This window comes from Hemiscyllium ocellatum, chromosome 19, assembly GCF_020745735.1.
Source record: "Hemiscyllium ocellatum isolate sHemOce1 chromosome 19, sHemOce1.pat.X.cur, whole genome shotgun sequence".
NCBI lineage: Eukaryota > Metazoa > Chordata > Chondrichthyes > Orectolobiformes > Hemiscylliidae > Hemiscyllium > Hemiscyllium ocellatum.
The window spans coordinates 45,828,233-45,855,324 of record NC_083419.1 but is presented as its reverse complement, the minus strand read 5'-3'; the positions used below and the strand labels follow the sequence as shown (position 1 = coordinate 45,855,324).

General features: G+C 41.0%; 1 protein-coding gene across 1 annotated transcript in view; it reads right to left on the bottom strand.

Moving 5' to 3' along the window:
* The window catches only part of LOC132825070 (voltage-dependent calcium channel subunit alpha-2/delta-4-like), a 477,734-nt gene that overhangs the window by 40,375 nt on the left and 410,267 nt on the right, over positions 1-27,092 (bottom strand). Inside the window, exons 31-35 of the mRNA XM_060840078.1 lie at positions 26,378-26,453; positions 23,935-23,987; positions 12,597-12,652; positions 9,204-9,224; positions 8,246-8,363 (exon numbers count right to left, since the gene is read on the bottom strand). Of these exons, the coding sequence (XP_060696061.1) occupies positions 8,246-8,363; positions 9,204-9,224; positions 12,597-12,652; positions 23,935-23,987; positions 26,378-26,453 (324 nt within the window). The remainder of the gene's footprint in view (positions 1-8,245; positions 8,364-9,203; positions 9,225-12,596; positions 12,653-23,934; positions 23,988-26,377; positions 26,454-27,092) is intronic.

Here is a 27,092-nt window from a genome sequence, read left to right as displayed (position 1 = left end):
TTCTCTGTATTGCAAACCAGGCATGCAGTCAACAGAGCTAACTGACCCCAGCAAGTAACATTTACATTACCCAAGTGCCACGCAATGGCCATCTCCAACAAAACAAAATTTGGTCATCAATCCTTGACATTTAATGGCATCATATCACTAAAGCTCCCCCCTTAACATCTTGGACATTAGCATTGACCAGAAATTGAACTGGACTCATCATAGTACTATGACTACAAAAGCAGGTCAGAGGTCAAAGCCTGCTTTGAGTAACTTGCCTTCTGACTTCCCAAAGCCAGTCCATCATTGAAAAGGTGCAAGTCAGGAGTGTGATAAAATATTTCCTACCTCCTGGATGTTCAAAAAACCTGACAACATCCAGGACAAAGCAGCCCCCTTGTTTGGCACCATGTCCACGAACATCCATACCCTTCAGCACCAATGCTCAGTAGCATCAGTAAGTACCTTCTACACGATGTACTGTGGAAATTCACCAAAACTCCTTATTTAGCAAGTTCTAAACCCCCCAAAGACTATCATCAAGAAGCATAAGGGCAGCAAATACATGGAACACCTTCACTTGCAAAATCTCCTCCAAGCCATTCAACATCCTGACTAGGAAATACATTCTCATTATTTTACTGTTGCTGTGTCAAGATCCTATAACTCCCTCTCTAATAGCATTGAAGATATACTAACTGCAAAAGAATTGCAAAGGTTAATGAAAGTAGTTCACCAACACCTTCTCAAATTCAACCGTGGACATGCAGTAAATGCTAGCCCAGTCAGTAATGACCATATCCATGAATGAATAGAAAAAAGACCAGAACATGGATGGGCTTTGAGATTGCTGGCATAGGGGTTCCGAGAGGTCTGAGCAGTGGCCAGTTAATGATAATAAGAAGCAGGAACAGCAGTAGATTTGAGTTTGCTTCACTATTCAATGGGATCATGGCTTTTTTGATAACCCTTAACTTCACTATCCTGTCTTATCCTTATGACTGTTGATTCACTTACTAATTATAAATCTTTTTATCTCAGCATTGAATACACCTAATAATCCAGCCTCTGTCTGAAATGGTAATCCCTGACTTTGCAATTATGCTCTCCCTAAGGGGGAAATAACCTGTCTGCATCTACCTGTAAAGCCCATGAGGATTTTACATGTTTTAAGGAAGTGCCCTTTCATTCTTCTAAAGTCTAATGAGTATTGACCCAATTTACTCATTTTTTGCTCATGAAAAATTCCCCATGGATCTCATAAGAATCAACGTGGTAAATCCTGTTTGGACTGCCTCTCATGCTAGTATGTCTTCCCTTAGATAAAGGGACCAAAACTGATTACAATATTCCAGATGTGGTCTGACTTGTCCATATTTTTACTTCTGCCTGTTGTGAGTGGGAGAATATGATACGTAGGGTGCCATTTGGCCTTGGCACGTAGGTAATGAAGCAAATTTGGAAGGATTGCGTGAGAAAACTTGGTTAGGTTCACAGAGAGAAATTCTCCATGCAGCTCACCAAAATTGACATGTGAAGGGTTACCCCAGAGGTTAATATTGGATCCACTTTGGTCCTGGTGGATGTCAATCATTTGTACATGGGTATATCAAACACAAAGTTGAAAATTGTTGATTGCTTATAATAGACAGTAAGGAGAGTGTAGACATGTTAGTTGCATGGGAAAATGGCAAATGCAATTTAATTTAGCTGCTGCCTAGCCACCTAAACATAATATGGACACAATATCAATTACATAAGAAAGTTTTTGAAAATGATGAAGAGCTTTGATAAAGTGAAAAGGGAAAATATTTTCTTAATTGGATAGCCAGAGACATGAAGTCATCAATTGAAAATTTTCACTGAAAGAGAGATGGTTGAACATTTTTGTTGCAAGGAGGATTGTTAGATCCTGGGAGAGGGTGTCATACTAGAGAGTGGCTGAGGCACAGATAATTGCAGTTTTTTAAAGGAAAATTAGATAAATATCTGATGCAGAAGAAGGGACTAATATGGGAAGAAAGAAGAGCAACATTTTACTTTTAGATTGAGTTTGATGAAGGGTTATAGTTGATAGTTGATAAGTGAAATGTTGGTGTTTGACAATGTCCTCCTGCAGGGGGCACTGAAAACCAGGAAACCACAAATTTTTCCACAATGATAACAGAAACAGAAAGATCCTCTCAGCTCAGGTTACAGGCACTAGACAATATCAATTAATATTAAATGAAGACTGCAGAGAGGATTTATGTGTGGGACAGGTTATCTCTGAAGAAATAAATCAATTCTGTCTCCAATTAATTTTTTGTCTCCTAGGTACAATCTGCCTTCTTCTTTGCACTTTGCTCTTCTTCATATTAGGCAAGCTAAAAACAAACGAGGGCCTGTACTGTCTGATGCTGAATGCAGAGTCTGGATCAGCTACTGTGCTTCAGTACATATACAGCCAACCTGTATGTATAACCATATGTACCACCTCATCTCTATTCAACAACAACAAGCTATGTTTATATAATGCTTTGAATATAATCAAACATCCTGAGTTGTTTATCAGGAGCACTATGAAAGAACATATGGCATAAAGCTATATAAATAGATATTACTTCAAATGTTCAAAGGTTTTAGCAAGGAGATGCATTTAAATTATGTCTTAAAGAAAGAGAGATGGAGAGATTTATGGAAGCTTGTCTGAATCACAGGGCCGAGGCAACTGAGACATGGCCGCTACCATAAAATCTGCAATCTTCAAGGTGCTGGAATCAGATAAATATCCACATCTATGAGGGCTGTGAGATTACAGAGGAGATTACAGATATAGGGAAGGCTGAAATTTATGAGAAATTTATAATCAAGGATAAGGCTTTAGAAATGAAAAAGTTGCTTGATTTAGAGCCAGTGAGTACAAAAGTGATAGTGAACCATATGCCCATGAGAAATATGACGGGACTAGGACAGAATATCGAGGAACACCGGAATTAATGACAAAAGCAGCAAGAGAAGCCACTATGAGTGATATTCCATCTATGATTAGAAAGGCACAAGTGGAACCAGATGAGAGCAGTCCTATTGCGTTGGAAGACTGTAGAGGGAGCATTGAAGAATATTTAAAGGAGAGGGAGAGACAGCACCAGAAGAGATTGAAACATTAATAATATTAGCTGGAAAAGGGACCAGAAGGAAAAATTAGGCAGTCAGCAGTTTAATAGGAATGGAGTAAAAGAAGCAGGAGGTTGTTCTCATGGACAAGATGAGCTTGGAGAGACCTGAGGAGAGAGTGAATTTAGAAAGGGATGTGACTTCAGGGTTAGAAGCATGCCAAACCAGGTAGAATCTGAACCACCTTTTACTCATTAATCCAAGTCAGTTCTAGGCAAAGAGCCCATTTACAACACTTGTAATCAAGAACTAAACCTGCCCATCCACATTGCAGAGATACATTTTGATTAGTCTTAAATTCAGAAGATTAATTTTGAAGTACTTATAACATTTTATATGGCTATTCTGAGCACATCTGACAATTCCTAACTGTTGCATTGTAAGAAACTCTTTTCACTGAGTTGAGTAATGACCATGTCCTGATTTTCCTCTGAAGGTCTTTTAAAGTTAACAAACATTTCTAAAAATAGTTCATAATCTGCACTCATGATTTTCTGTTTTCATGCCAGGTGCAGTTCAGTGCAAACTAATCTTCTCAATCCCAAAAGGGTGTTCTACCTTTAAAGCTGACACTTCAACCCAGAGCTTCATCCTCAAGGTGGGAAGAGGAAATTGGGCCATTTCTCAACATTGCAATTGCTCCAACTACCCAGGCTAGTTTTACAGCATGACAGCAGGGATAGGCTCGCCTGAAGTTGCCGCCTTCAGAATCAAACTCAAGACAGGAGCAAAAGCAAGTGACTGCTGAGATGGACAGGTTAGCAAGCCCATTGCTGTTCATTGAAACATTGGCCTCCTTAATGAATATTAGGCACTGTGTTGCTCATTCCTCATTTTCACAAACCTCCATATCCCCTCCACAAACTTTGGTCAAATCATGTCTCTCATCATCCCTCCCTTCGTATCTCCCTTTGCTGTATTTCTTCCTCCATATCCCCTTTGAATGAACTACAACAGATAGCTGTGGAGGCTAAGTTGCTGAATATACTTGAGAACTGTATAAATAGATTTCTAGAGGCTATAGGTATCAAGGATATGAGAAAAGAGTGGGAGTATGGCATTGAGATAAAGGATCATCTATGATCATTTGATTGGCGGAGCAGGCTCATTGGACTGAATTGCCTTCACTTGCTCCCATTTTCTATGTTTCTATATTTCCATAATCTATGACCATTCCATACCTCCCATTCACTTATCTAGTATTCACTATCGACAGAACTCATGAGCCAAATAATAACACTGGAAGTCTCTGAAGTGCTCTTGAAGCAGTCAAAATAAACAAAAAAAATCAAAAATCTCTTCAAAATAACTTTAATATTATTAACTATAGTTATAGCTGTAAATCAAAAAAATCACTCATTCTACTGGACAGCATCATTGCCGGACCATGCTGAGTTGGATCCAGTGGCAGGATCTGGAGCTCAGTCAGGCATTTATAATGCAATTCTAAGGGGCAGCTGTGTCAACAAAACCTCTAGGGCTTAATACATGAAATGTTTGGAGAATCTGGAACAAATGGCCATCAGCTCCAGTTGTTCTAGAAGCTGAACAGATGACAGGACTGCTAATGTAAAAAAATAAGTCAGATGGAGAAATTGAACAATTATAATCTTGATAATAACACTCCTGAAATGTAGAAGGGCTACTTCTAAACAGAGCCCTTTCATTTATCACTATATTAAAAGTATAGTTAACTTACCATGCAGTATTACATGGTGCCATGTGAAATTGTTAACAGCTTTTAAATTTACTAATTCTAGACTATGCTTTGTCAAGGTTTAGAATTCATTTGAAGTACTGTGAATCACTTCTTCTAAAAAACAGACCCTATGGCATGAAAATAGTGGGAGACAAAAGTTCATACCCTCACAATGGAATAGAGAAGGGTGGGATTGATTGGTATTGGTCAGTCCCCATTTGTTGATTGCTGGCTTCCTCTCTACTTGCTGCTATTTCTTGGAAGCTTCACTGCATGAATGACCTCAATAATCTATGAAGTTTGGAAAACATCCTTTTATTAAAAGTTGGGCAATAAGATTCAGTTTCCTGAAATCAGCAGTACAGAAATAGGCAATGTCAATGCCTGCTGAAGGGTTTGCTGGTCTTCATCCACTTGCCCCTGATTAAATGCCACAAAGCAATACTGGCGGTCATTAATCCAAGAACCAGGTGCTGCTAGCCATCTTAAATGCCTCTTGTCTCTGACCCCATTGCTAAAGATGTTTACTTACTCTCTCCAGAGCAACCATCATCTGCTTCATAGCCAAAGAAAGAATAACTCTTTTCAACTCCCTGTATAGCACCTCCATACCACAATCAATACAAAATGAATGCTTCCAGTTATTATGCATTCTTCCCATATCCATATGCTTTAAGTGTACGTACACATATCCATTTTACTTATTATGAAATTAAAAAGTCAATAGCTTATTCTTTATAGCATGATGTTTCGCTGTTACCTAGTTGTACTGTGGTGATGTCCTAATCATTTTGCTACCCATCCTACAACTCTTACTACATGAACTCCTAACCACAGGGGAGGATGAACTTATCAGATTTCCAAGGCATGAAGCTGAGGTTGAACTATATCTCAATCTCTTTACATATAGATTCCAGAAGGTGTTCGTGTGAAATTTCAACAGCAATAGGAATGACTTAACTCAGTTTGCCCTCTGGCAGCATTAGGGTAACATAGAAGTGCTGTTATTTGGGGTCAGTGAGAGAGAGAGAGAGAGAAAGAGAGTCTATTGTGACCTTATTTGATCTCCAGAATGTTTCATTTTCTAATTTGAGGGTGAAGAGATAATTTGAATGCCAACATAGAAATCTATCTAGTCTCATGCATATTTGGCCAGGTTCTGCACTTTACCCAGTGATGGAATTGCCACTATTGTCAGTCTATCAAAAGATCCTGCATGGTCAGTCCCCATTTGTTAATTGCTGGCTTCCTCTCTACTAGCTGCTATTTCTTGGAAGCTTCGCTGCATGAATGACCTTAATAATCTATGAAGTTTGGAAAGCATCTTTTTGTTAAAAGTTGGGCAATAAGATTCAGTTTCCTGAAATCAGCAGTACAGAAATAGGCAATGTCAATGCCTGCTGAAGGTTTGCTGGTCTTCGTCCATTTGCCCCTGATGTTCCTGAAATGATTGTGTCTGAAGTGATGAATTGGTAAGGTAAACACAGTGGCAGAATACCAGAACCTCTGTTATTTCCACTTAGCCCAGTTCCAGGAGGGAATGGCTCTGACTCTGTAAGAAGATCCTTCAAAAATTGAAAAGGACACACTGACAAGAAAATGTCTTGGAGGTTCATGCTAGTGTGACATTGCTCTTTTGCTTTTGGAGAAATAATGTGAAACCCTTTTGATATGATGTGCAATAGGGAGTTATGGAATAATAAACTTTTTGTGCTTATCCCTCTTCTACAATATTCATTTCTGTTGGATAGAGATGGCCTGAACCTCAAAGGGTCATAATCCTTGATGGAGGGGTATCTTCCTTCCATTACTAAGTGTTGGGTTCTGTGATGATCTACTTCATTTTATAAAAGAGAAAGACGGTGAGGTTTATAACACGGAGCAAAATAACATGAGCAGAAAAAAATAATTTATTTAGAAGAGACATTGAAGCATTGAGAGTTTTTGAGGTGGGTGTATTTGTGCTAGAACAACCAGCCAAGAATAGCTGGCGTGGGAAATGCAATTGCCACACTGGTTCAGTGGTGGGCACCCGTTCTTAGATTAGGTTTCAGCAAATTGCAAATACAGTATTATCATGTACTGATTCTAAAGTATGTTATCTTTGACCTGGATTCATTCAAAGCTAGCACTGAAAATAAAAAGGGTAAAAACCTTTCTTTGTCAGGACATTTCAAAAGCAATTAGTTAAGCAAAGCTTTAAATACATTAACAGGTTTATCTGCTGTAGTGGGATAAATCTGTTGTAGAGGATGTAATAACATGGAATGAAGTGATTAAGGTAACAATTTACATCACAAAGGAATAAATATAATGCAATTTGTTTGAGAATGAACTGCAGGAACCAGACCACTAACCTCTCAAATCAATATTTTGGCAGAGAAGTTGGGTTGAATTTTAACCAAAAAGAAGATACATTTTGGTCAGGTTGTGGTCTGGGATAACAGTCTCAAAGATCTGATTCCAGATTCAAGGCTACCCCCAACCCACCCATTTTTCACTTTAATTAAGGCTGACAGGTAGATGGGTGATTAATCTAATTCAAGAAGGCAAATTTGGACTTTAACTATGATAAGAAGGTTGAGAACCTCACAATTTTTTAAAAAACATTACTTGTAGATTCCTGTGCTTCATTGTGATAAGTACTCGTTGGATTTGAGTAGTAACAGCTTTCACATCTACCTCATGAATCTGGGTGTCTGTCTCAGGACCTTCTATGATTGAGTCTGCCCCCTTCTCAACGATAATATCTTCAAGGCCACTGAACCTATTGCAGGCCCTTTGACCTTTTCCAGCTAAATTAGTCCTCTGAGCATTCCTAACCCAAAATCCCTCACTAGACACCCCATTCATTCACGCAATGATTGGCTGCGCATATGATCGATTTGCTGTTCATCCTCTCATCTAATCAGCCTTCCTTCTTTCTTCCTCCAATTATCCCTCCATTGCCAACTGAATTGTTTTCCTTTTTGCTGCCCTTTCTAATAAATCCCATCACTCTAATAAACCAAGCTTGATGCCTCACAGTTCATACTCTTGACCCTCTCTAGTTGTGTCCTTGGTTTGGACCGACCTGCTGCTATGGTGGTCACTGATGTGGATCTACCTGACTGGACACCAAGTCTGTCTTTAAGGTGGAGTGTCTATCGGTGAACTGATCAGTGGTGACAATGATGCTAAGAACAGCAAAGCTCCGCATTATGTGAAGACCCTCTGGAATAGGCCAATAAAAATTTTGCCTGCTTTAGGGTTACAGATAGTTTGATGTATGCTATTTTCGAAGATTGGGACTGAATAAATGTCCTATTATAGTCTTATGTTTCCATTATTCTTCTTCCTGACCTATTAATGATCTACTGCAGCTCCAATAATGGATATAAAGCCATGAAACGATTTCCTTACTTCTGACAGTCTCCGCATTCAATAAATCCATTTGCTTCTTTGATCGTGTGGTCATACACAAAAGCTGGGTACTCTGTATTGCAGGGCTGGAAGGCTTCCACTTTTCGGTGCTTATGACCTGCAAGAATTAAATTAGCATGTCTGAAATGTTTAGGGTGAAATTCATACCAAATCAGTCTTTTCAAAAAAGGAGATTAACAAGTCAGGCCTGTACATTTTTGAGATTGCTTAGTGTTGGTGGTGGGAGCAACAGATGGGGGAAGATGCAAGCAGTTGCAGATCGGGTGGTGGGATTCTGGTTATGTGAGAAAATGGAACATGGGATGAGTTAGAAATGGTTAGGATGGAGTCAGAGATGAAAAGAATGGGAGAAGTTGGAGATCATGGGGTTTGTAAAGGGGTACAGCTTACTGAGCTTGGATGAAACATTCCTTCTGTGCTTGTCTCACAAGCATTTCTATCAATGCACTCTTTCCTGTCTCCTTTTAACTGCCAGATTTCCCAAGCCCATGAAACATAGCCCCCATGGGTTTTAAATTAAATTCCTGTTAAACTGATGGACCTGGTGCCAAAGGATGGATTAGTTACCTTTCTGCCAAAACACTTATGAAAACAGGAAGTGATAGGATTGGGGGTAAGTCAAGGTTTGGCTTAAATGTTTCTTTCTTTACATCTGTCTCCAACCTGCCTCCCTGGGAATTGAAATTTCCCTCTCAATGTAAGTATTGGCATTTTAAAAAAATAGTGCCAATTAATAAGCATTGACAAACTTTGGTTAGTACGACTTCCTGAGGAAGTACTACAAAACATATTAAGACTCAATCGTAATTGAGTATTGTACATTTCATGTAATTAATTAGAATCTGATCAATTTCTAACTAATGGAAATAGTTTGATTTTATTCTAACAAACTAGAAATGGCAATGACCTCATTGATATTGAATGTACAGTTACTTACCAAAATGGAAGACAGTTTTGGCTGAACAGATCACATCACATGTTAACAAAGGATGGCAGCAGTTCACATGATGATCACAGTCACAGATGGATGATAAAGTAGAGGGTAATGATTCAAGAAGAAAATATGTACGAGAGAGACAGAGACACAGACAAGAAATGATTAGGATCCAAATGATAAACAGACTGACAGCCAGAGGCTGGAGAGAGGATTCTGTGTTTGAGCGTATCAGGAAGACACACACAGCAACTTTGCTCTTATAGAATATAAATGCAATGATCTTATTCATATGCTTATACAGCCATGAATACTTTTTAGGTTACTTTATTCCTTGCTTGAATTTGTTTCATATAAATGTATTCAAAATATCAATGTTCTGACTGCTGTTTTGCCTTGGGTTCAAATTGCTGTCTTAGGGGGATGGGGGGATGGGGGTTGATGAAGTTTGCAAAGGAAAAAAAATCTGTTTCAATACTTTCTTATCTTATTTTGTAGGTATCTGTTTGCTATGTACCTTCCTAAAGAGGAAACAAAAAACTCCAACATTCTCAGAAATGCTGCATTGCCAACTAATGGATCCTTTTCACAGTAGGATTTGCCAGCTTGATGTTAGGTGAATGCTTATAAAGCAATGTCAGGCCAAAGGCCATAACGCCAGGATATAAAAGGCAGTTTGGACATTGTCTTTGTATACACATATAAGAGATGTTCACACTGCTACATACTGCACTGATTTATGTTAATTAATGCTCACAATATGAAGAGAACATAAAACAATAAGAAATAGGGACAGGGATAGACTTTATGTCCCCTCATTTTCTGGCTTATACGATGATCATGGCTTACTTTCTTGTCCAATGCCCTCCCAGGCAGGGCATGGAATTTTATCCTTCCTCCCTCTGCCTGCTCCCCTCCTCTACCTTTTCTGGGATCAGGCTGGTAGTGAGGGGCCAAGGTGATAGCAGTGGGGGAGGCATCAGTGGACAGATTCCTGTGAGAGGCATAAGGGTTCACTTAAGGGCTCTTCCTGCTGCTTCTGCTATTTTACCTAAAATGGCCAGTGCCCAGGCAAATGGTTAGACTATTTGCTAGCTGGCAGAGGAAGGGGTCTCTTGTTCAGGCACCCTGTGCAGATAGTCCTCCCCATGTACCCTCACACCACCCTCTGTGCTCTGAGCCTGAATGCCATGCAGGCCTGGCCCTCACAAAGACACAAGAAAATGTCCCAGTACAATGGCTGAAAAATGGCAAAAAGCAACCTAGACAAATTGAGGTGGGATTGCCCTGATTTTTAAGACAGAGGAGGGGAAACAATGTCGCGATGTAGCATTCACCCCAGAGTCTTAGCTGATTCAATGTGATTACATCTTGTTTTACTAAGCTCCAGAGAATATAAGCCTATTTTACTCAATCTCCCTCTTGGGACAATCCTTCACTCCAGAAATAAATTGACTGAAAATTTACTGAACTGCTATGAGAGGACTTTTTGTATTAATCCTCAGGATGTGGGCATTCTTGGCTGGGGCAGCATTTATTGCACATCCCTAATTGGCCTTGAGATGATGATAAGCAGCCTCCTTGAAGGGTTACAGTTCATGTGGTATGTGAACAGCATGAACACCTGCTGAAAAGGAGGTACTTCCAGGATTTTGAGGTCGAGGTACTGAAGGAATGGAGATATATTTCCAAGTCAGGATATTGAGCAGTGTTGTGGGAAGGTGCTGGTGTGCCTATGTAGCTGCTGCCCTTGTCCTTCTCGGTGGTTAGAGGTTGCTGGTTTGTAAGATCTTGTTTAAGGAGCCTTGGTAAATTGTCGCATCTTGTAGATGCATTTCAGCCTTGTAGGTCCATTGCTGCTATTTGAGGGAAGTCTTTGATGACCTTTGACCTAACAAATGTGGGCCCCCTCTGTGTAGTTTATTGGTTCTGTGCTTAGCAAGGAACACAAACATTCTGTCCGTGTCAAATAATTGAAGTTTAATTAAAGCCATTGGCTGCCCACCTACTTGGACCCCAACTTGTGGAACGTTTCAGGGAACATCTCTGGGACAGACACCAAACAATCCCACCAAATTGTGGCCACTTCAACTCCTTCTCCCACTCTGCCAAGGACATGCAAGTCCTGGGCCTCCTTCTCTGCCACATCAAAGCCACCTAACACCTGGAGGAAGATCGTTTCATCTTCTGCCTTGGGACCCTCCAACCACACGGCATCAAAGTGAACTTCACCAGTTTCCTCATCTCCCCTTCCCCCACCTTAAGCACCGCCCTCTTGAACTGTCCTACCTGTCAATTTCCCTTCTCACCTATCCGCTCCACCCTCTCCTGCAACCTATCACCATCAACCCCCACCTCCATCCACCTGTCGCCTTCCCAGCTACCTTGCCCAGCCTCCTATTTATCTCTCAGCCTTCTAATCACCACCCACCCCCCACCCCACATTTCTGATGAAGGGCTTACGCCCAAAATATTGATTCTCCTGCTCCTCAGATGCTGCCTGATCTGCTGTGCCTTCCCAGTGCCACACTTTTCAACTACTTGGAATGCGTTGCCAAATTGACTGGCAATTTGCTCCTGGAAAAGTCACCATGAGGTTGAATAGCTGTGGGAATGTTACTTTCCCACTGAGTAAACTGGGATGCAGTGTACTTGATTCCTTCATCATAGGTAATAATGTTGAAGATTCAGCATTGATTCTGGTGCCATTCCCCTTGTACCTACTAAAATGGCCTACTTAATCCTGCTCCTTTTTTTGTCCTTTAACCAAGTCTTTATCAATGTTGAAGCACGACTCCCAAGCCCAAGAGCTCTTCCCTAACAACCTTTCCTGGCACCTGAAAGACACCCTTTTGAAAATTTAAATCTACTATGTCCACTGGTTCCCTTTATATAACTTCCTGGTTTATTTCCTAAAATAAACTGGAATAGATTTGCCTTTCATATAATCATATTCACTCTGTGAATTTTCAAAGTGCCCTGTTGTAACCTTCTTAAAAATGGATTACAGTATTTTCTTTTCTCCTTCTTCGATAGCAAATTAACTTTGCTAACTTCCAATCCATTGGGATTGTTTTTGAGAGGACCTCTGTAGAATACACACAGTATATCCATTATTTCTGGGACCATCGTTTTAAGAATCCTAGGAGATAGGTCATCAGGTTCAAATTAATTATTTGAACTAATATGATTTACATAAAGTTCTCACTCTCACTAGACTCTTGGCTCCACACTACTTCTGGCATGCTTTTTGTGTCATCTGCTGTGGAGACAGATATAAATATTTGTTAACGTTTTTCTCACATCCTTATTCCTCGGTATAATTTCTCCTGTATTAGCTTCGAAGGAGCCCATATTTCACAATAACCTCAAGCATATCAAAATTCTTTGACTTACCATTCACTAAACCTTCCCCATTCCACAGACCACAGAAGTTGAATTCAACAAAAAATCTGCAATATTTAAAGATACATTATTGTTTCTGAAAAGGTGTCATACAAGATTAATTCTTCCGATTATCAAAACAATCAACATTTCTCAAAAGTGAAATTCCATTGTGTTGCAATAAAAATCCAAGTCCTATCATTATACATTATCACTCCCAGAGGGATGGCACGAGGCACTTTGCCTCTTTTCCTTTCCCAAACAATGAAAGTCTCCCAGAATTTGGATTCCAAAGAATGTACTTGACAGTTACAAGACTAATACTCACACTTGTAACATTATATTTTTCTGTTTCAGGTCCAAAAGCGTGTGTGTGCTACATATGCATGTTTTTACCATGAGCTGTACTAGAAATTATTCTGAACTGATCATTAGTGGTAACACTTGGGAGTAAATGCTGGAAGAATGTAGAGGAAATAGTTGTTGAATTCAGTTAGTGTGTAACACTGATTTGATTCCAGTGGTGTCAAACCGAATGCTCCCGCTAACACCCTCTCTTAATCTTGTATAGCTGAACATGCATTCAGGAGCAGGAAGGGAATCCAACCAGTGCTATTGAGAAATTTGTCATTTTCCTCGAGTATTTCGAGGGTTCCATTGCTATTCAAAGCTGCTAAAGTCTTCAGAGATTGTTGTGATCGCAAAGGTTTTGTTTCTGATTTCAAGAAATTTTGCTCAGACCCTTTTTCCCCAATCATTGGATGTTGTAGTGTCATTCATTCTTGGCCTATAGCATGAGAGAACATACAGAGATGGCATTGAAGACCTTCTTGAAGAGAAGAGGAGGAGGAGGAGAGGGCCCTCAGTAGGGAGCAACTCTCCTACCTCATTCTTGGAGAGGAACTGTTTGCATGGCCTCTTAAACAGATACTCATTGAAATCAGTTATTGATTGCAGTTAACACTTCTTATCACAATAAGGCAAACAACAGTGACAGACTCTGCAAACCCCTTTGAACATCTGCTGCATTATAAAGATTGCAGAAATTCCTGTCAAAGGAAAATGGCATCGTGGAATACAAACTAGTTTTCCTCTCTCAGGATGAGATTAGACTGAAGTTACATGCTCACAAAGGGCTTTACCAGATAGCCACTGGGTTTTAGATACACTGTCATATTTTGACTGGATGTCCTCTTTTAACAGAAACACATTATCATAAAAAAATCAATATGTCAATAAATAACGCAAGATTATAATACACTACTCTAGGTCCTTGAGATTCCACTTTGGCAATAATCATGCTGGATATCTGGTCCCAATTCATTCACAGTGCCTGTCTGGTGCTTTGTGAATGGATGGTCATTCTTCTCCTGCCCACTTCCTGCACTGACATTTCCAGTGTTGAAGAATCTTGGAACCAGTTCTTGGCCATGTTGTGCCATTCTTGTATTTTCATTGGGTTAAATTAATTCTTGCAATGATTCCTAGCACATTCTCCTGACAAGATTCACCTCCTTTTCCAACACATAAGCTAACATGATTCTGGCTTCTCAAAACTTTGCACTCCACTCAGGCACGCAGACATTGTATGATGCACATTGTGTAAATAAGCAGGCAGTCGGCCCTTTGTGTACTGCCTGCGACAGAAAGAATGAGTGTAATTCCATCCCCCCCACCATATTTAGGTCTGATTGAATTTTGTTCTTTAAACCAGCTAACTGATTTTGCTGAGGCCCATGGAAGTTAGTGGCTTGTGAAGGCAGGACAGAAAAAAAGAGAGTGATATGTTTTGAGTTTGACATCAGTGTTGTGCTCCTGCATTTTATCTCTGGTGGTTTTTGCAAATCTTAGATGATATTTGGCAGGCACTGAAACCTGCTATTGGGCCTGCCAAGGTTGGCTCAGGAAGTGAAATCAAAGTTGCAAATGTGAAAGTGTAGTGCATACTGAAGGGAACAGCTGTGATTTGAGAAAACCTAAAGAGAAAAGCATGAATCTGGTTGAATTTTTGGAAGCTGTATTGTGAATGTTCAATTTCACAAACAGCAAGGAAATATTCTGGAATGCTTCAGTGAACATATTTATGCCAAGTGTTGTTTTGCAGGTGGCAGTGCCAAGAAGGAAAGAGCTGGAAAGCACAGCAAATGATTCAGGTTGTCAAGAAGAAAGAGAATCACAGATGGGCATCCTACTTTGATGATGTGTGATTGAGCAGTGATCACAGGAAGTGAGGTTAAAGGATTACTTCCCTGTTACAGGACCAAACTGTTTTAGTGATGATGTATGCATATACAGATACTTTATGAATAAAATATACTTTTGAAATAAAAATAAGTCAGCATCACTGAGAGGAGTGGGTGAGGTGAAGACCATGTGACAGGCAGTTGACATCATGGAGCGGGGATGGGAAGGGAGAGGAGAGGAGAGAAGAGGAGAGGGGAGAGGGGAGAGGAGGGAGAGGAGAGAGAAGGGGGAGGTGAGGACCCTGTGACAGTCAGGCAGTGTCACTGAGACCAGTGGGCAACAGTCCAGCCTCAACACAAGGATAAAGGTGACAACACCACAGATCAATGGGCATAGAGTTTATGGGTAGTTCTATAAACTCTCAAAATGGGTTTTCAAATTGCCACTGTTATCATGTGTAACATTAAATCAACTATGCAATGTGTTTCCAAGCTGGCTTATCTGGCCAACATCCAAAGTAGTTGGAAAAATGGGCCAAATTTGGTCAGTGGGTAATGACTGCCACCCCTCTAGCCTGGCTATTCTGCTGCAAGGAGGCAATTCCTCCATCGCCGAGGTTAAGGAGTTGCTGGGTGGGTGCCTCCTCATAGCATACGTTTGCAAAGAAACACTCCCCTGAGACTAATTAATGTGTAGACCCCAGTGGTAAAGAACGAGCAGCTGGCTGTCCTCCCATTGATGCTGGTGATGTCCAGACGGTCATTCTGGCCGGAGAGTTTGACTGCATCATCCATACAGATGGACGATCCAGAGGGGCTGACAGCAAACCTGACACTACATCCAGAGTTCTGATGGCAACAGTCAAAGTCCTCAAGTTGCACGACGTCTTCAGCATCCCTGCAGCATAGATACACCTGGCCGCGACCAGACAGGTCTATCTGCTGAAGGATAGATTTCCTGTTTGCATTCCGCACATTCTCAGTCAGATCCACCAATATCAAGCCAGTGTCTCTCTCTGACCACTGCCTCCTATGGCCACCTGTCAGCTACAGGATGATCAGTGGGCTGGCAAGGGAACATGGAAGCTGAATGTGAAACTGTTAACTCCAGAAATCTTTGAGGAGCTCAAAAGGGATTACACAGGTTGGAGAACTGTGAAGCCTCTGTTTGAGTCTCCAGCAGACTGATGGGAAACAGTCAAGGGGAACATCAAGAGATTCTTCACTCTCAAAGGTGTTCAGAAGAGAGAGATGGGGAAAACTGTCCAAACTCCAGAAAACCATGTAGAATCTATTCCTGCTGCAGAAAATGGGGGTCAATCACACAGAGGATTTTCAGGAGGTGAAGAGCCAGCAAGCTTTTGCCTTAGAGGCCTCCAAGATAATCTTCTGGTCTAGGGTCTGCACCATGGAGCAGGATGAGGTGTGCTCATGTTTCTTCTTCCAGAAGGTGCACAAGGAGAGCTCTGTGCTCAGCAGCCTAAAGGAAGAACATGGTTTGGTAACGTCATCTCAGTCTGACATACTGAGGATCAGCAAATCCTTTTATACCAGTCTGCATGGCATGAAGCCTATAGCCAGCACAGCCTCACAGCCATCCCTATCCTCCATCACAGTGGCCTTTGACCTCAGTCATAAAGAGGCTGGACCAGCCGTTATCTCTAGTTGAACTGTCCAAGGCCCTTGAGTCATTAGAAAAGAATAAAACTCCCAGAAGCGACAGCTTACTGGCTGAGTCGTATTCAGTTCTTTGGGACTTGATTGGCCAGGACCTGCTGGTGGTGTACAACAGTGTGGGGGTTCTGTCACATAACATGTGTGAATCCATGTGGAAAAGTATCATCACCCTCAGCTACAAGTGGAAGGAGGAGAGAAAGGAAATTAGAAATTGGCACTGCTGAATGCAGACTATAAAATCGTGTCTAAGGGTCATAGCTAACCAGGTCAGGTCTGCTCTGGGATTAGTGTTTCACCCCGATCAAACTACACTGCACTGCCAGACAATCCCTGAGAGTGGGTAAAGTAAATGCCTTTTTTCTGTCTGAGGAGAAAGCTCTCCTTCGGAGCAATGTGAGGCCCTTCAAGAGGCAAATGCATTAATCTGGCACTGACACAGTACAGGCGAAAGACATCTGTAATCTTCAAGTTTTGAATGTGAAATACATTGAGTGACAACTGTGTGGGATACAAATCTTGATCATAAGCAATCTTAATCATGTCATTGGTCATGACAGATTGATTATAGTCATCTCAGTGAAGCAGAAGTAACTACACATGACCCCAGGACCACGAGTCACAATGAGTCCAAGGTCTCATTGGTTGCACAGAGGCACAAAGCTGATTTCCTCTTACCTTGAACTCTAGGCATTTGATAACATGCTCTTACGTGCAATGGTGATGTGTTGGGTGGATGTGGGTAGACAAAGTTTAAATATTCCTACATCACTTACAATCTTCTACTGTATTTTTATGACATGGCTTGCTCTCCATTTATTGGAATAAGATCTGCTATGTCAAAGATCCATGATGGTACTCCATGTTCCTCATTATCAGAGTTTGTATTGTCTCACTGCATCAAGATTATACTAAGCTGTCGTTACTAGATGATATGAGTGCTGACTGTTCATATTACTGAGGGCTATTCTGTTTGTGATAGTCCCCAAACGGATTAATTGGAACGATGGCCAATGAATCTAGCTACAGCAGGAGTCAATGTCACTGTGGTGCAATGAAGGTGTAGGGGTATTGAAGAGGAACAAATACTCCAGCCATCTTCCATTTCCATTGTGAATTTGCAATTCAAATATGGATGGAAAGCAACACAGATCACGCTTTGCTAACTCTCCCCAAACTGTCATGCTCCTTTCTTAGTTGCATTCTGTTTTGACTGCATCAGTTCTGAAATTTCATACATTCCCACCTAATTCTTTCATCTCTCTGAGCCCCTGGCTACAGCTGAGCCATGTCCATAATCATGATGTGCTATCCCCTGCTATGGTAGTGACTATTAACGAGCACACCTCTTGCAGTATCCCCTGTCTCCAATGCATTATTTTCTCCCAATCTTCTATGTTGAGTTGCATTCTTTCACAATTATTATTTCTTCTGTATTCCCATGTTCTGCCTCCAGTCCCACAGTTGATTTCCCCATCTTCCCAACCATAGAATACTTTCTTATAAAGTCCAATGACTTTCAGTGAGCTTATTGTGGCCCTTCCCTCCAACCAATATGCAAGGACAGCTTCCATTTAATGAGTCACCAGACCCCTAACTGATATCTGGGAAGCTTCCAGATTGATTTATCACTAATCCCCAATCTGGTTGGACTGGATCTGCAGGACTGACCATGGCCCACATTCTGGGCTGCTGTGATATGAAACACCTGACCCTGACTGTCAAAGCAGCTGACTGACTGAGTCTCAGACCTGGATGAGATGAGATGACCTACTATGGTGACAGTCCTGACTGATGACAGTCCCACTTGACTTGATTGAAGATTGTGCCATTGGGCTTTGAGTCATGGCCATTAGGCTGAATCATATACAGTGTGCTTGCTGCATAGGCTTCTGGTACATGATATGGGTGCAACATTGATGTAATGCAATGCTGTGCAGCAAAATGTCCACACACGTGGGTGGCCTGGTGGCTCAGTGGTCAGTATTGCTGCTTCACATTGCCAGGGACCCAGGTCTGACTCCAGGCTCACATGACTGTATGGGTGGAGTTTACACTTTCTCCTCATGTTTGCTTGGGTTTCCTCTGGGTTCTCTGATTTGTTCCCACAGTCCAAACATGTGCACTCTGGGTGGATTGGCCATTTTAGAGTGCCCATAGTGTCCAGGAATGTGCAGGCTAGGTGGGTTAGCTATGGGAGATGAATGGTTACCGGGATAGAGTAGTGGGTGAGTATGGGTGGGGTGCTCTTTGGAGGGTCAGTGTGGATTTGTTGGGCCCAATGATCTGCTTCCATACTCTAGGGATTCTATGATTTTATGACTTACTGATTGTTGCTGATTACCATGACTTGTATCCTATCTTTATGTCTGCATTAGAAGGAAGGGCAAGACATAATTACTGGGAGCCTGTAAGTTCTGGATGAGGTAGCAAAGCGCAGGGCTGTGAGCATCCAATTAGATGCCAAGTGAATCAGTGCCCAGAAAGCAAGCCAAAAGTCATGAGGAGCTCTCTGGTCCAATCCATAAGATGGCTGTCTGTCCCGGAACTTGAAGTGGCCTGGCAACAGCATTGCAATGAAAGGTGGCAGTAAACTCCAAGGTGCAGTATTGAAGTGGAGAACTGATTTTCATGTTAGTCTAAAATGTACGATGATGCAGTGCTGAGGCTGCTGTGTATCCATTGCAGGTGGTCACTGCCTATGGAATGTACCTTCAGGTGTTGGGGTCCTGGCCAAGATGGAGGCCCAGGGGAACAAGTGGTGAGCTCCAGTCACCAAATATCAACTCTGAATTTCACGTTGGGAATTGTCACTGTTAGTTTCTCTCTGTAATGTGGGAGAATAGCAAATTCATTATAAATGAGGTAAGAATATTTAATGATAAATATTTAATAGTTAATGTATGCAAATAGGTCTCTTACTGCTCACTAGCAAGATTCTCATCTCACCATCTGAAGCCTGGGTGAGAGATCAAACTTGTTTTTCCCCAAGGCCAAGAATTTAATTTTTCTGATCGTGCCTTACTGCCCCAAACTCATTGTCCTCATTGCTCAGGGGCTGGGATAATTCAGCCCAACATTTCTCTTCTATCTTTTAGCAGTATGATTATTGTTACTACAATAGAAAGATGACCATCCAAAAATAGAGACAGAAATTCAATTTGGTTCCACAGTTGAGCCATTTTGAGAGTACCTGGCTCCCAAACATTCATTATTCAATTAAATAGCAAATAATTTAATTGACTGCTTGCTCAAAGAATTCACAGGGAAGACACAAACAACATGACATTTCTTAACCAAAGCCCCAAACTCTGAGCCACAAAATGTGATACAATGGCAAAATTCAGCGCTTTGGGTTTTTTTGATGATGTGCCAATTGTGTCATTTTCACAGAGGGTTTCTCTGTGAGGTCTGGAGAGTTTCCTGCCACATCTTATTAGACTCACCTTATTAACCATGTATCCAGTCATTATAGCATCCCTCTTATCCAATTCAAGCCCCATTCTAGATCTACCGAGAACAACTCATTACTGCTGTGATATTCCAGATTAATCTGATGTCCTTGGCATTGATGTTATCTTTAAAGGGCAGTTGTGCACCCACACAAGAACTGCTAGCTAAAAGCTGCCTTGCACAGTTCCTGATATGGCAGAGGGGATAACATTAGTATCCTGCTTTGTGGACTCTGTCTGAAGGCCACACCCTAATACTAGCATTAACAGAGGTTGCCACCTGGGTCAGGACAGTCTCAGCCACCTGAAGGCATGCTGTCGGAAGAAGGTCAATGACCTTGTCCACTTCATCAGTGAAAGTGCCACCATCTTCTCTCTGCTACTTCACATTTACTCTATCTCTGTTATCATAGTTACCTCGCAAAGGCTCATGCTGTACCTTTCTCACTATTGCATGAAACATCTTCCCTCACTTAGTCTCACCATTGTAAAACCCCTAAACCACTAACCCTGCACAACATCTGGACTGCCTTCTCATTTGGACCTGCACTAACAATAATAGCTACTTACTTTTAGATTACTTACAGTGTGGAAACAAGCCGTTCGGCCCAACAAGTCCACACTGACCCACCGTCGCGCAACCCACCCAGACCCATTCCCCTACATTTACCCCTTCACCTAACACTATGGGCAATTTAGCATGGCCAATTCACCAAACCTGTACATTTTTTTTTGGACTGTGGGAGGAAACTGGAGCACCCGCAGGAAACCCCACGCAGACACGGGGAGAATGTGCAAAATCCACACAGTCAGTCGCCTGAGGCAGGAATTGAACCTGGGTCTCTGGCGCTGTGACACAGCAGTGCTAACCACTGTGCCACCATGCTGCCCACAGTTCCCTAAATACCTACACCTCTCTCATTTCTGGAGATAAAAAGCCCTCAAAAGGGTAAAAAGAGTCAAGATGGGTGGTAGACCACTGAATATTCAGCTCCTAACCCTTTACATGGAGACGATCCTGACTCTGATTGTCCCAAGTGGCTGATTGACTGTGTCCAAACCCCTAAACTTGTATCAGAAGCTGTCCCTCCCTTGATGTGGCTGTGGCCTGCTGTTAACCATGACAAGTTTCCTGGCTTTGTGTCTGTGCTAAACAGAATGGTAATACAGCCATACTGTAAGCCTGATATCATTGACTGAGTGACAAGATGCAAAAAGGTAGGTCAGGGATGCTGTGAACATCCAGGTCAGCTCAAAATGAGTGAATGTTAGGATAGCAAGCAAACGACTTGGAAATACAAGGTCCAGTCCATGAGCTAGATGCATTTCCTGAGCACAAAGTGTTCTGATGTAATGATGTTGTCATCGTGCCCTGAGGTGCAATATTACAGATAGGTGGCCTGGGTGACATGTCATTGTAAATACATTATAAGGTATGTCCTCTTTTCAACAACATGTGTGCGCAAATCTCTTTCTATTTATAACAACAACACTATAGATACAGAGTCCAACCATCCTTAGCATTACCTATTCTCCATAGTCAAAGGAGTGAAGTGATAGCAGCTTCTGCATCATATGTAGGCAATGGGTAAATTGCATGTATTTGCTGTCCTTCCAGATAACACAAAAATGCTACTGCATTACAAGCATAAGTGGAATTAATGTGTAACTTGCAGGCTCGGGTCAAGAGTGCTTGGGGTAAAGATTTGGACAGCTCACAGTAAGCTCATACACAAGGTTCACAAAACATTTAGTGCTTGCAGGTTCTGATGAAGAATCCCCAGCTAAGTCCCCAGCCAACTCATCTACCTAAATCTTCATCTTCCCACTTCATATCTCAAAGACTCGGGCACATCAAGCAAACACACTAGAGCTAATAGAGCACGGTCCCCCTCATGGATGGCAGGGTACAGCTTGCTGTTGGTGACTCACCACCCATCCCCCAAATCAGTTCTTTCCCTACCATGGTATATTGTCTCCTCTCATTTGTATATTAAATAACTCCTCTTCAGTAATGTAATACCCTCTACATCTAAGTATTCTCACTCAAATTCCCACAGTCAATTTCCCCAGCCTCTCTCCTGCAGCACTGGCCTCTGATAACCTCCCCTGCCCCTGACTTTTAGTGAACACATTTCAAAGACTGACCACGGCCCAGCTCTTACAGTAACTTAGTCAAACAGGCCTGAATGATAAAGAACCAAACTTCTGACTGGTATCTGTACTCTCCTAAAAATGTTCCCTCAATTCCTTTGATTGATTGTGTTGGATGGACAAAGCTGAGTATTACCCACTCACTGATCTGAAGATGTATGGAACTCCTATATATCCTGCCCTGAATGGTCGACCAATATTGAAGGCTGTCCTTGACCTTTTGTACAGGTCCTCCTGATTGAAGGGTGTCTGCTGATCTTGTCTGAGGACTAATTTCCTTACACTTTGAAACATAGCCACTCAGTAAGTGCACATGCAGTATGTTGGCCGTGTACACGACTTGCACATGGTCTAGATGTGAGATTAACATAACATGGTGCTGACTGATTGCTGCTGATAATCATGAGAAGCTGCTGTTTTCATTCCTGCAGCAAACCAATACAGAAATATTCTTATCCTTTAAGATCTAAGTTGAGCGGTCCAAATTAAAAAAGTCAAGGCAGGGCAGGGATATTGGGAACATCCAGATAGATGGGGAGACAACAAGTAAGCAGCTCTGAGATGCTTCTTGGTCCAGTCCAAGAGCTGGTTGCCTGTCCTTATGTATAAACTGTGCTTGCCATCATAGTCCAATGGGAGATGCTGGCTTGATCTAAAGTGCAACATTAAAGTGTAGAAGTAGACAGTGAGTATGGTAGATGCCATGAGAAATGTGGTGAGGTGAGCACTTGTTGATGCCAGTGTCCATGGAGGTGGTGTGTGTGGCTGCTACCTTGGAGTGTGCCCTGTGATATGTTGCTGGGTGCCTGAGATAGAGGACCAAAGTGGTGAGTTGCAGTTGCCAGATACCTGCGCAGACTTTCATGTCAGAAATTCTCAGCTCTTTGTTTTTGTCTGGGTGAGCAGGATAATAGGAACCTGCCTATTAATGATGTAAGATTAAATAGTAGTATGGGTGATAATGAGCGATGATCCAAGTTAGTAATCTCTCGCAACTCATTAGTGAGAATCTCATCTCAACACCCCTGTGTGAACTCAGGGTAATAGTGGGAATGGATGAAAAATTGACTGGAAATATATCTCTTTAGAAGGGCAATGAGCTCTCTGACCTTATACTCATTCAAGTGCTGTTTTAATATCAAAGGTATCAATTCTCACTTTTTCTAAGGCAGAAAAGCTCTTATTCTTATCACTGCTAACAGAGGTTTAGAGTTAATGCTTCCGATGCAAAACACAACAGCTTTTAGAACAAGGGAATATTGCCATCAAAACGAGTTTTATTCCTGCAAAGAACATTTTTATTGTTGTTGACAGCTTCAGCCTTGTTGCACAAGTGAGATGGCATTTCTATCATTGGAAGAGTGGAAAATACAAAATTGGTTTCACAGTCTTTTTCGCAGCAAACTACTGGTGTTCACTGCCATTTTGCCTTGGCCACTCTCTGAATCAGGTCAGCACTATGAGTTTTCACTTGTTATTTCTATGGATTTGCCTCACAGAGCCACTTGGAAAAGTTATAAGGATAGCATACCAAAATTGTGTAGGAGTTGTCCTTTGTTTATTAGTAATATAAAAGGGTCATAAAACAATTCTATTCTGCTTGTCAATATACCAAACAAACATTCAGTAAATGATAGATCAAGTAGCAGTAGTAAGTGATGCAACAGGCATTTGGTTATTCTGCGACAGAAGTTTCAATAAACCTCAGCACAGTTTACATTACTGTTTTTTGCAAACAAGTTTGAGAAATATTTAACAATAGTATTCCATGAAAGCACTGCCTGTTTCGAACTGTGGAAGATAGGTTTGATGGCGTTATACAGACTGGAATACATACCAGCTGGTGAAGCATGCATTATATCAAGTTTGAGAATAATGAGTACGTACATGAATAAATTGCTCAGGAACCATTTTAGAGCAGCCAAAATAGAGTAGAAAGGCTGAAGAAAGAAGCAAAAAAGAAATTAGGTACTGCTTTAAAAAAATCCTCAGGTCTGTAAAATACCTTAGCTGTAAAACTACATTGCATCAAGCTAGGAGGTTATATTTAATTTACTTCTGTTGGTGAAAGTCATACTATTGAAGAAATGCTTCTTCAATTATTTTATGTGAGGATTATTTGAGACTGAATCTGAAAGTGAATGAATTTATATTAATATGTCGTGCACAAGCTGAGAAACTATGTTGACTGTAACTCCCAATTCTCAACAATTACAAATGCAAATTCCCCAGGAATCAGGAACACTGAATTTGTTCTAATAACTGGTTTAGAAACCATCAAAACACAACAAAGCTGCCAGGAATGGATGAATCTGTAAAATCTAATCTACTCCAGGAAAAGTGCCTTACATTGATTGCTGTAGTCTAGAGTCTAGGACCTTATAAGTTACTCAGAAAGACTGGAGCTTATTTGTTTTGGCCTGTACTCCACAGTGCTCTTGGCTTCACCCCAAACTAAGTACACATGAAAGAGTTATTAACTATTTGCAATATTTACATTACAATAAACATTCACTGGCTGCAGATCCTAGAAGCAGTTTCAGGATAAATTTAGAAATATCTTCACTTAGTGGGTTGTGTATGTGAAGTTTACTGACAAGGTTAGGTGGGAAAGTAACCTGTGCAGCAAATGTAAAGGCATTGTAAAGAGATTTAGTGATTGGGAATAATAGTGGCAAATGGAGATGATGTGACAAAGTGTGAAGTTATTCACTTTAGTCAAAGGATCGGAAAAAGAGAATATTTTGGAAAAGATAAGAAACTGACCAATTTTAGATCAGAGGAATTTGGGTTTCTTTGCACACAAATTACAGGGAGTTTGCATGTATGTGGAGCAAGTGTAGAAAAGCAAACAGTGTATTGGTCTCTAACTTGAGGGATTTGTAAGATAATAGGAAGTCTTCTGCAATTATATACAGCTTTGGTAAGACCACTTGTGTACAGGTTTGAATTGTTTACCCAAGAAAAGATAGACAGAGAGAGAGAGAGAGAGATTCACTATATCAATACCTGGGTTGTGATGGTTGTCCTATAAGAAGTTAGTAGAATAAACCTTTATTTTCTAGAGATTTGAAAAGTGAGAGGTGACCTTACTGAAACGTATAAAAATCTTAGAGGGCTTGAAATATTAAAGTCAAGACGTCTTTGACCCCAGATGAAGAGTGTAGAACCAAGGGCAGGATAAGTGCTTGGCCATTTAATACTGAAATTAATTAGGGGGAATTTCTTCTCTCAGGAGTTTGTGCATCTGTTGAATTCTGTACCTGCAGATGTTCAATTATCAGGTTTATTTAAAAATGCGGTTGATAGATTTTTGAATACTAAAGAAATTAAGGGATGAAAATGTTAGTTGATGTCAAATTCCAACTATGATGCTGATTGATGGAACAAGCTATAGGGCCTCATAGCCTTATCTTACTCCAATTTCATAAGCTCTTGAGAAGTGCCACTAAGTACAGTGCAAAGAGCTGTGTTTAGCACAGAGGATGCAAAATTAGATTGGATGAGTTGAAAACCATAATTCATCCAACCCCCTTTGTTCAACCTGCATTGGTCACAGTGTGGATACTGGAGGCTCTTGAACTACTTCAGAATCCAATGATTCAGAGAATCTGATGTTGGACTAGGATGGGCAAAGTTAAAAATCACACAACACCAGGTTAAAGTCTAACAAGTTTATTTGAAGGCACTAGCTTTCGAAGCACTGCTTTTTCATCAGGTAGTGTGGAGCGGATTCGAAAGCTAGTGCTCCCAAATAAACCTGTTGAATTATAAACTGATGCTGTGTGATTTTTTTTCACTTCAGAATTCAAAATGTTAAAAATGCCAAAACCCTTCTCCCCATCAATTTATTTGTTAAACTAGGTAAACAGCTCCTTTGGAGGAGCAGAACAGACACAACAGGCCAAGTAACCTCACAATTAAATTTTTGCAATGCTCATCCATCATGGTACCATACATTTCAGTTGCAGGGATACGATTAAGTGAGTAATGCTCTTAATTGATTGTTTCTGTTTTTGATGTCATTCTGTACATAAACCTCATGCCAAAATTGGAGTTCCCTTTTCCAGTGAGTAAACAGCCCAGTTAATTGTTCAATAAAATGGCTTGTGGGTGCGTGAGAAGGTGTTTATTCTGCCATACGAATTCTAACTCAGCAAGCAAATGCATTTGTAGTGATCTTTGGAAAATAAGAGATAATTTTGCATGTTCAGTTGTTGCATTTGTGTTGGTAACGGTGACACATACCTTTACAATCTTTATGAATACAGCACAACAATCAAGAGTGTTAAATTAAGCACAACAGTGTCATTGTGGGATAGATACTCACACTGAGCATAGGCTGTGATCCACTGTGGTGATTGGTGGCCCCTTTGCACATCGCTTGGTAATCATAAAGTTTCACCCTAAGATTAGAAATAAAAACAGGCTTACTTATCAGCATACAGTTCAAAACAATGAAATAGTGCTAATTTTGTTAAAGCTTGCAGAGAAACTTGAAATGTTATAGGCGGAGACTTACAAAAGACCACTGTGATAATTGTCTAGGCAGAACAGCCTGCTGAAAATGAAATAAAAGCAGAAAATGTTGGAAACTATCAACAGGTCAGAGTGTGGAGAGAGAAGGAGATGGAATGGGCAGATTCTTTCTATCTGGCAGAGGACAGGGGTAAAATCTTGATGGTAACACCTGAAGTTGATTTTTCAAATTGGCCCCACCTTTGAGCAAATGTGCCAGATGAGGCCATGGCTAGCTGCCATACAGCAGCAGTCAGTTAGGCCACTTTAGGAATGAATCAAAAGCAAACCGTTGTTGCCATTGGGATTTCCTTACCTGCAGGCAGGCCAGGGAGCTATCACAGCTTTCAATCAAATTGTCCTCAATTAATTCCAAAAGTGATGGTAATGACGACTTGCTGTTGCAGGGCTGGCAGCTGCTGAGGTGTTAATCCAGCCCCTGGAAGGTTTGTTTGGATGTGGGAGTATTTTGGAGGAACCAAACCTCCATAATAATGACCTGACATGTAATTTAAATTTACACAAGT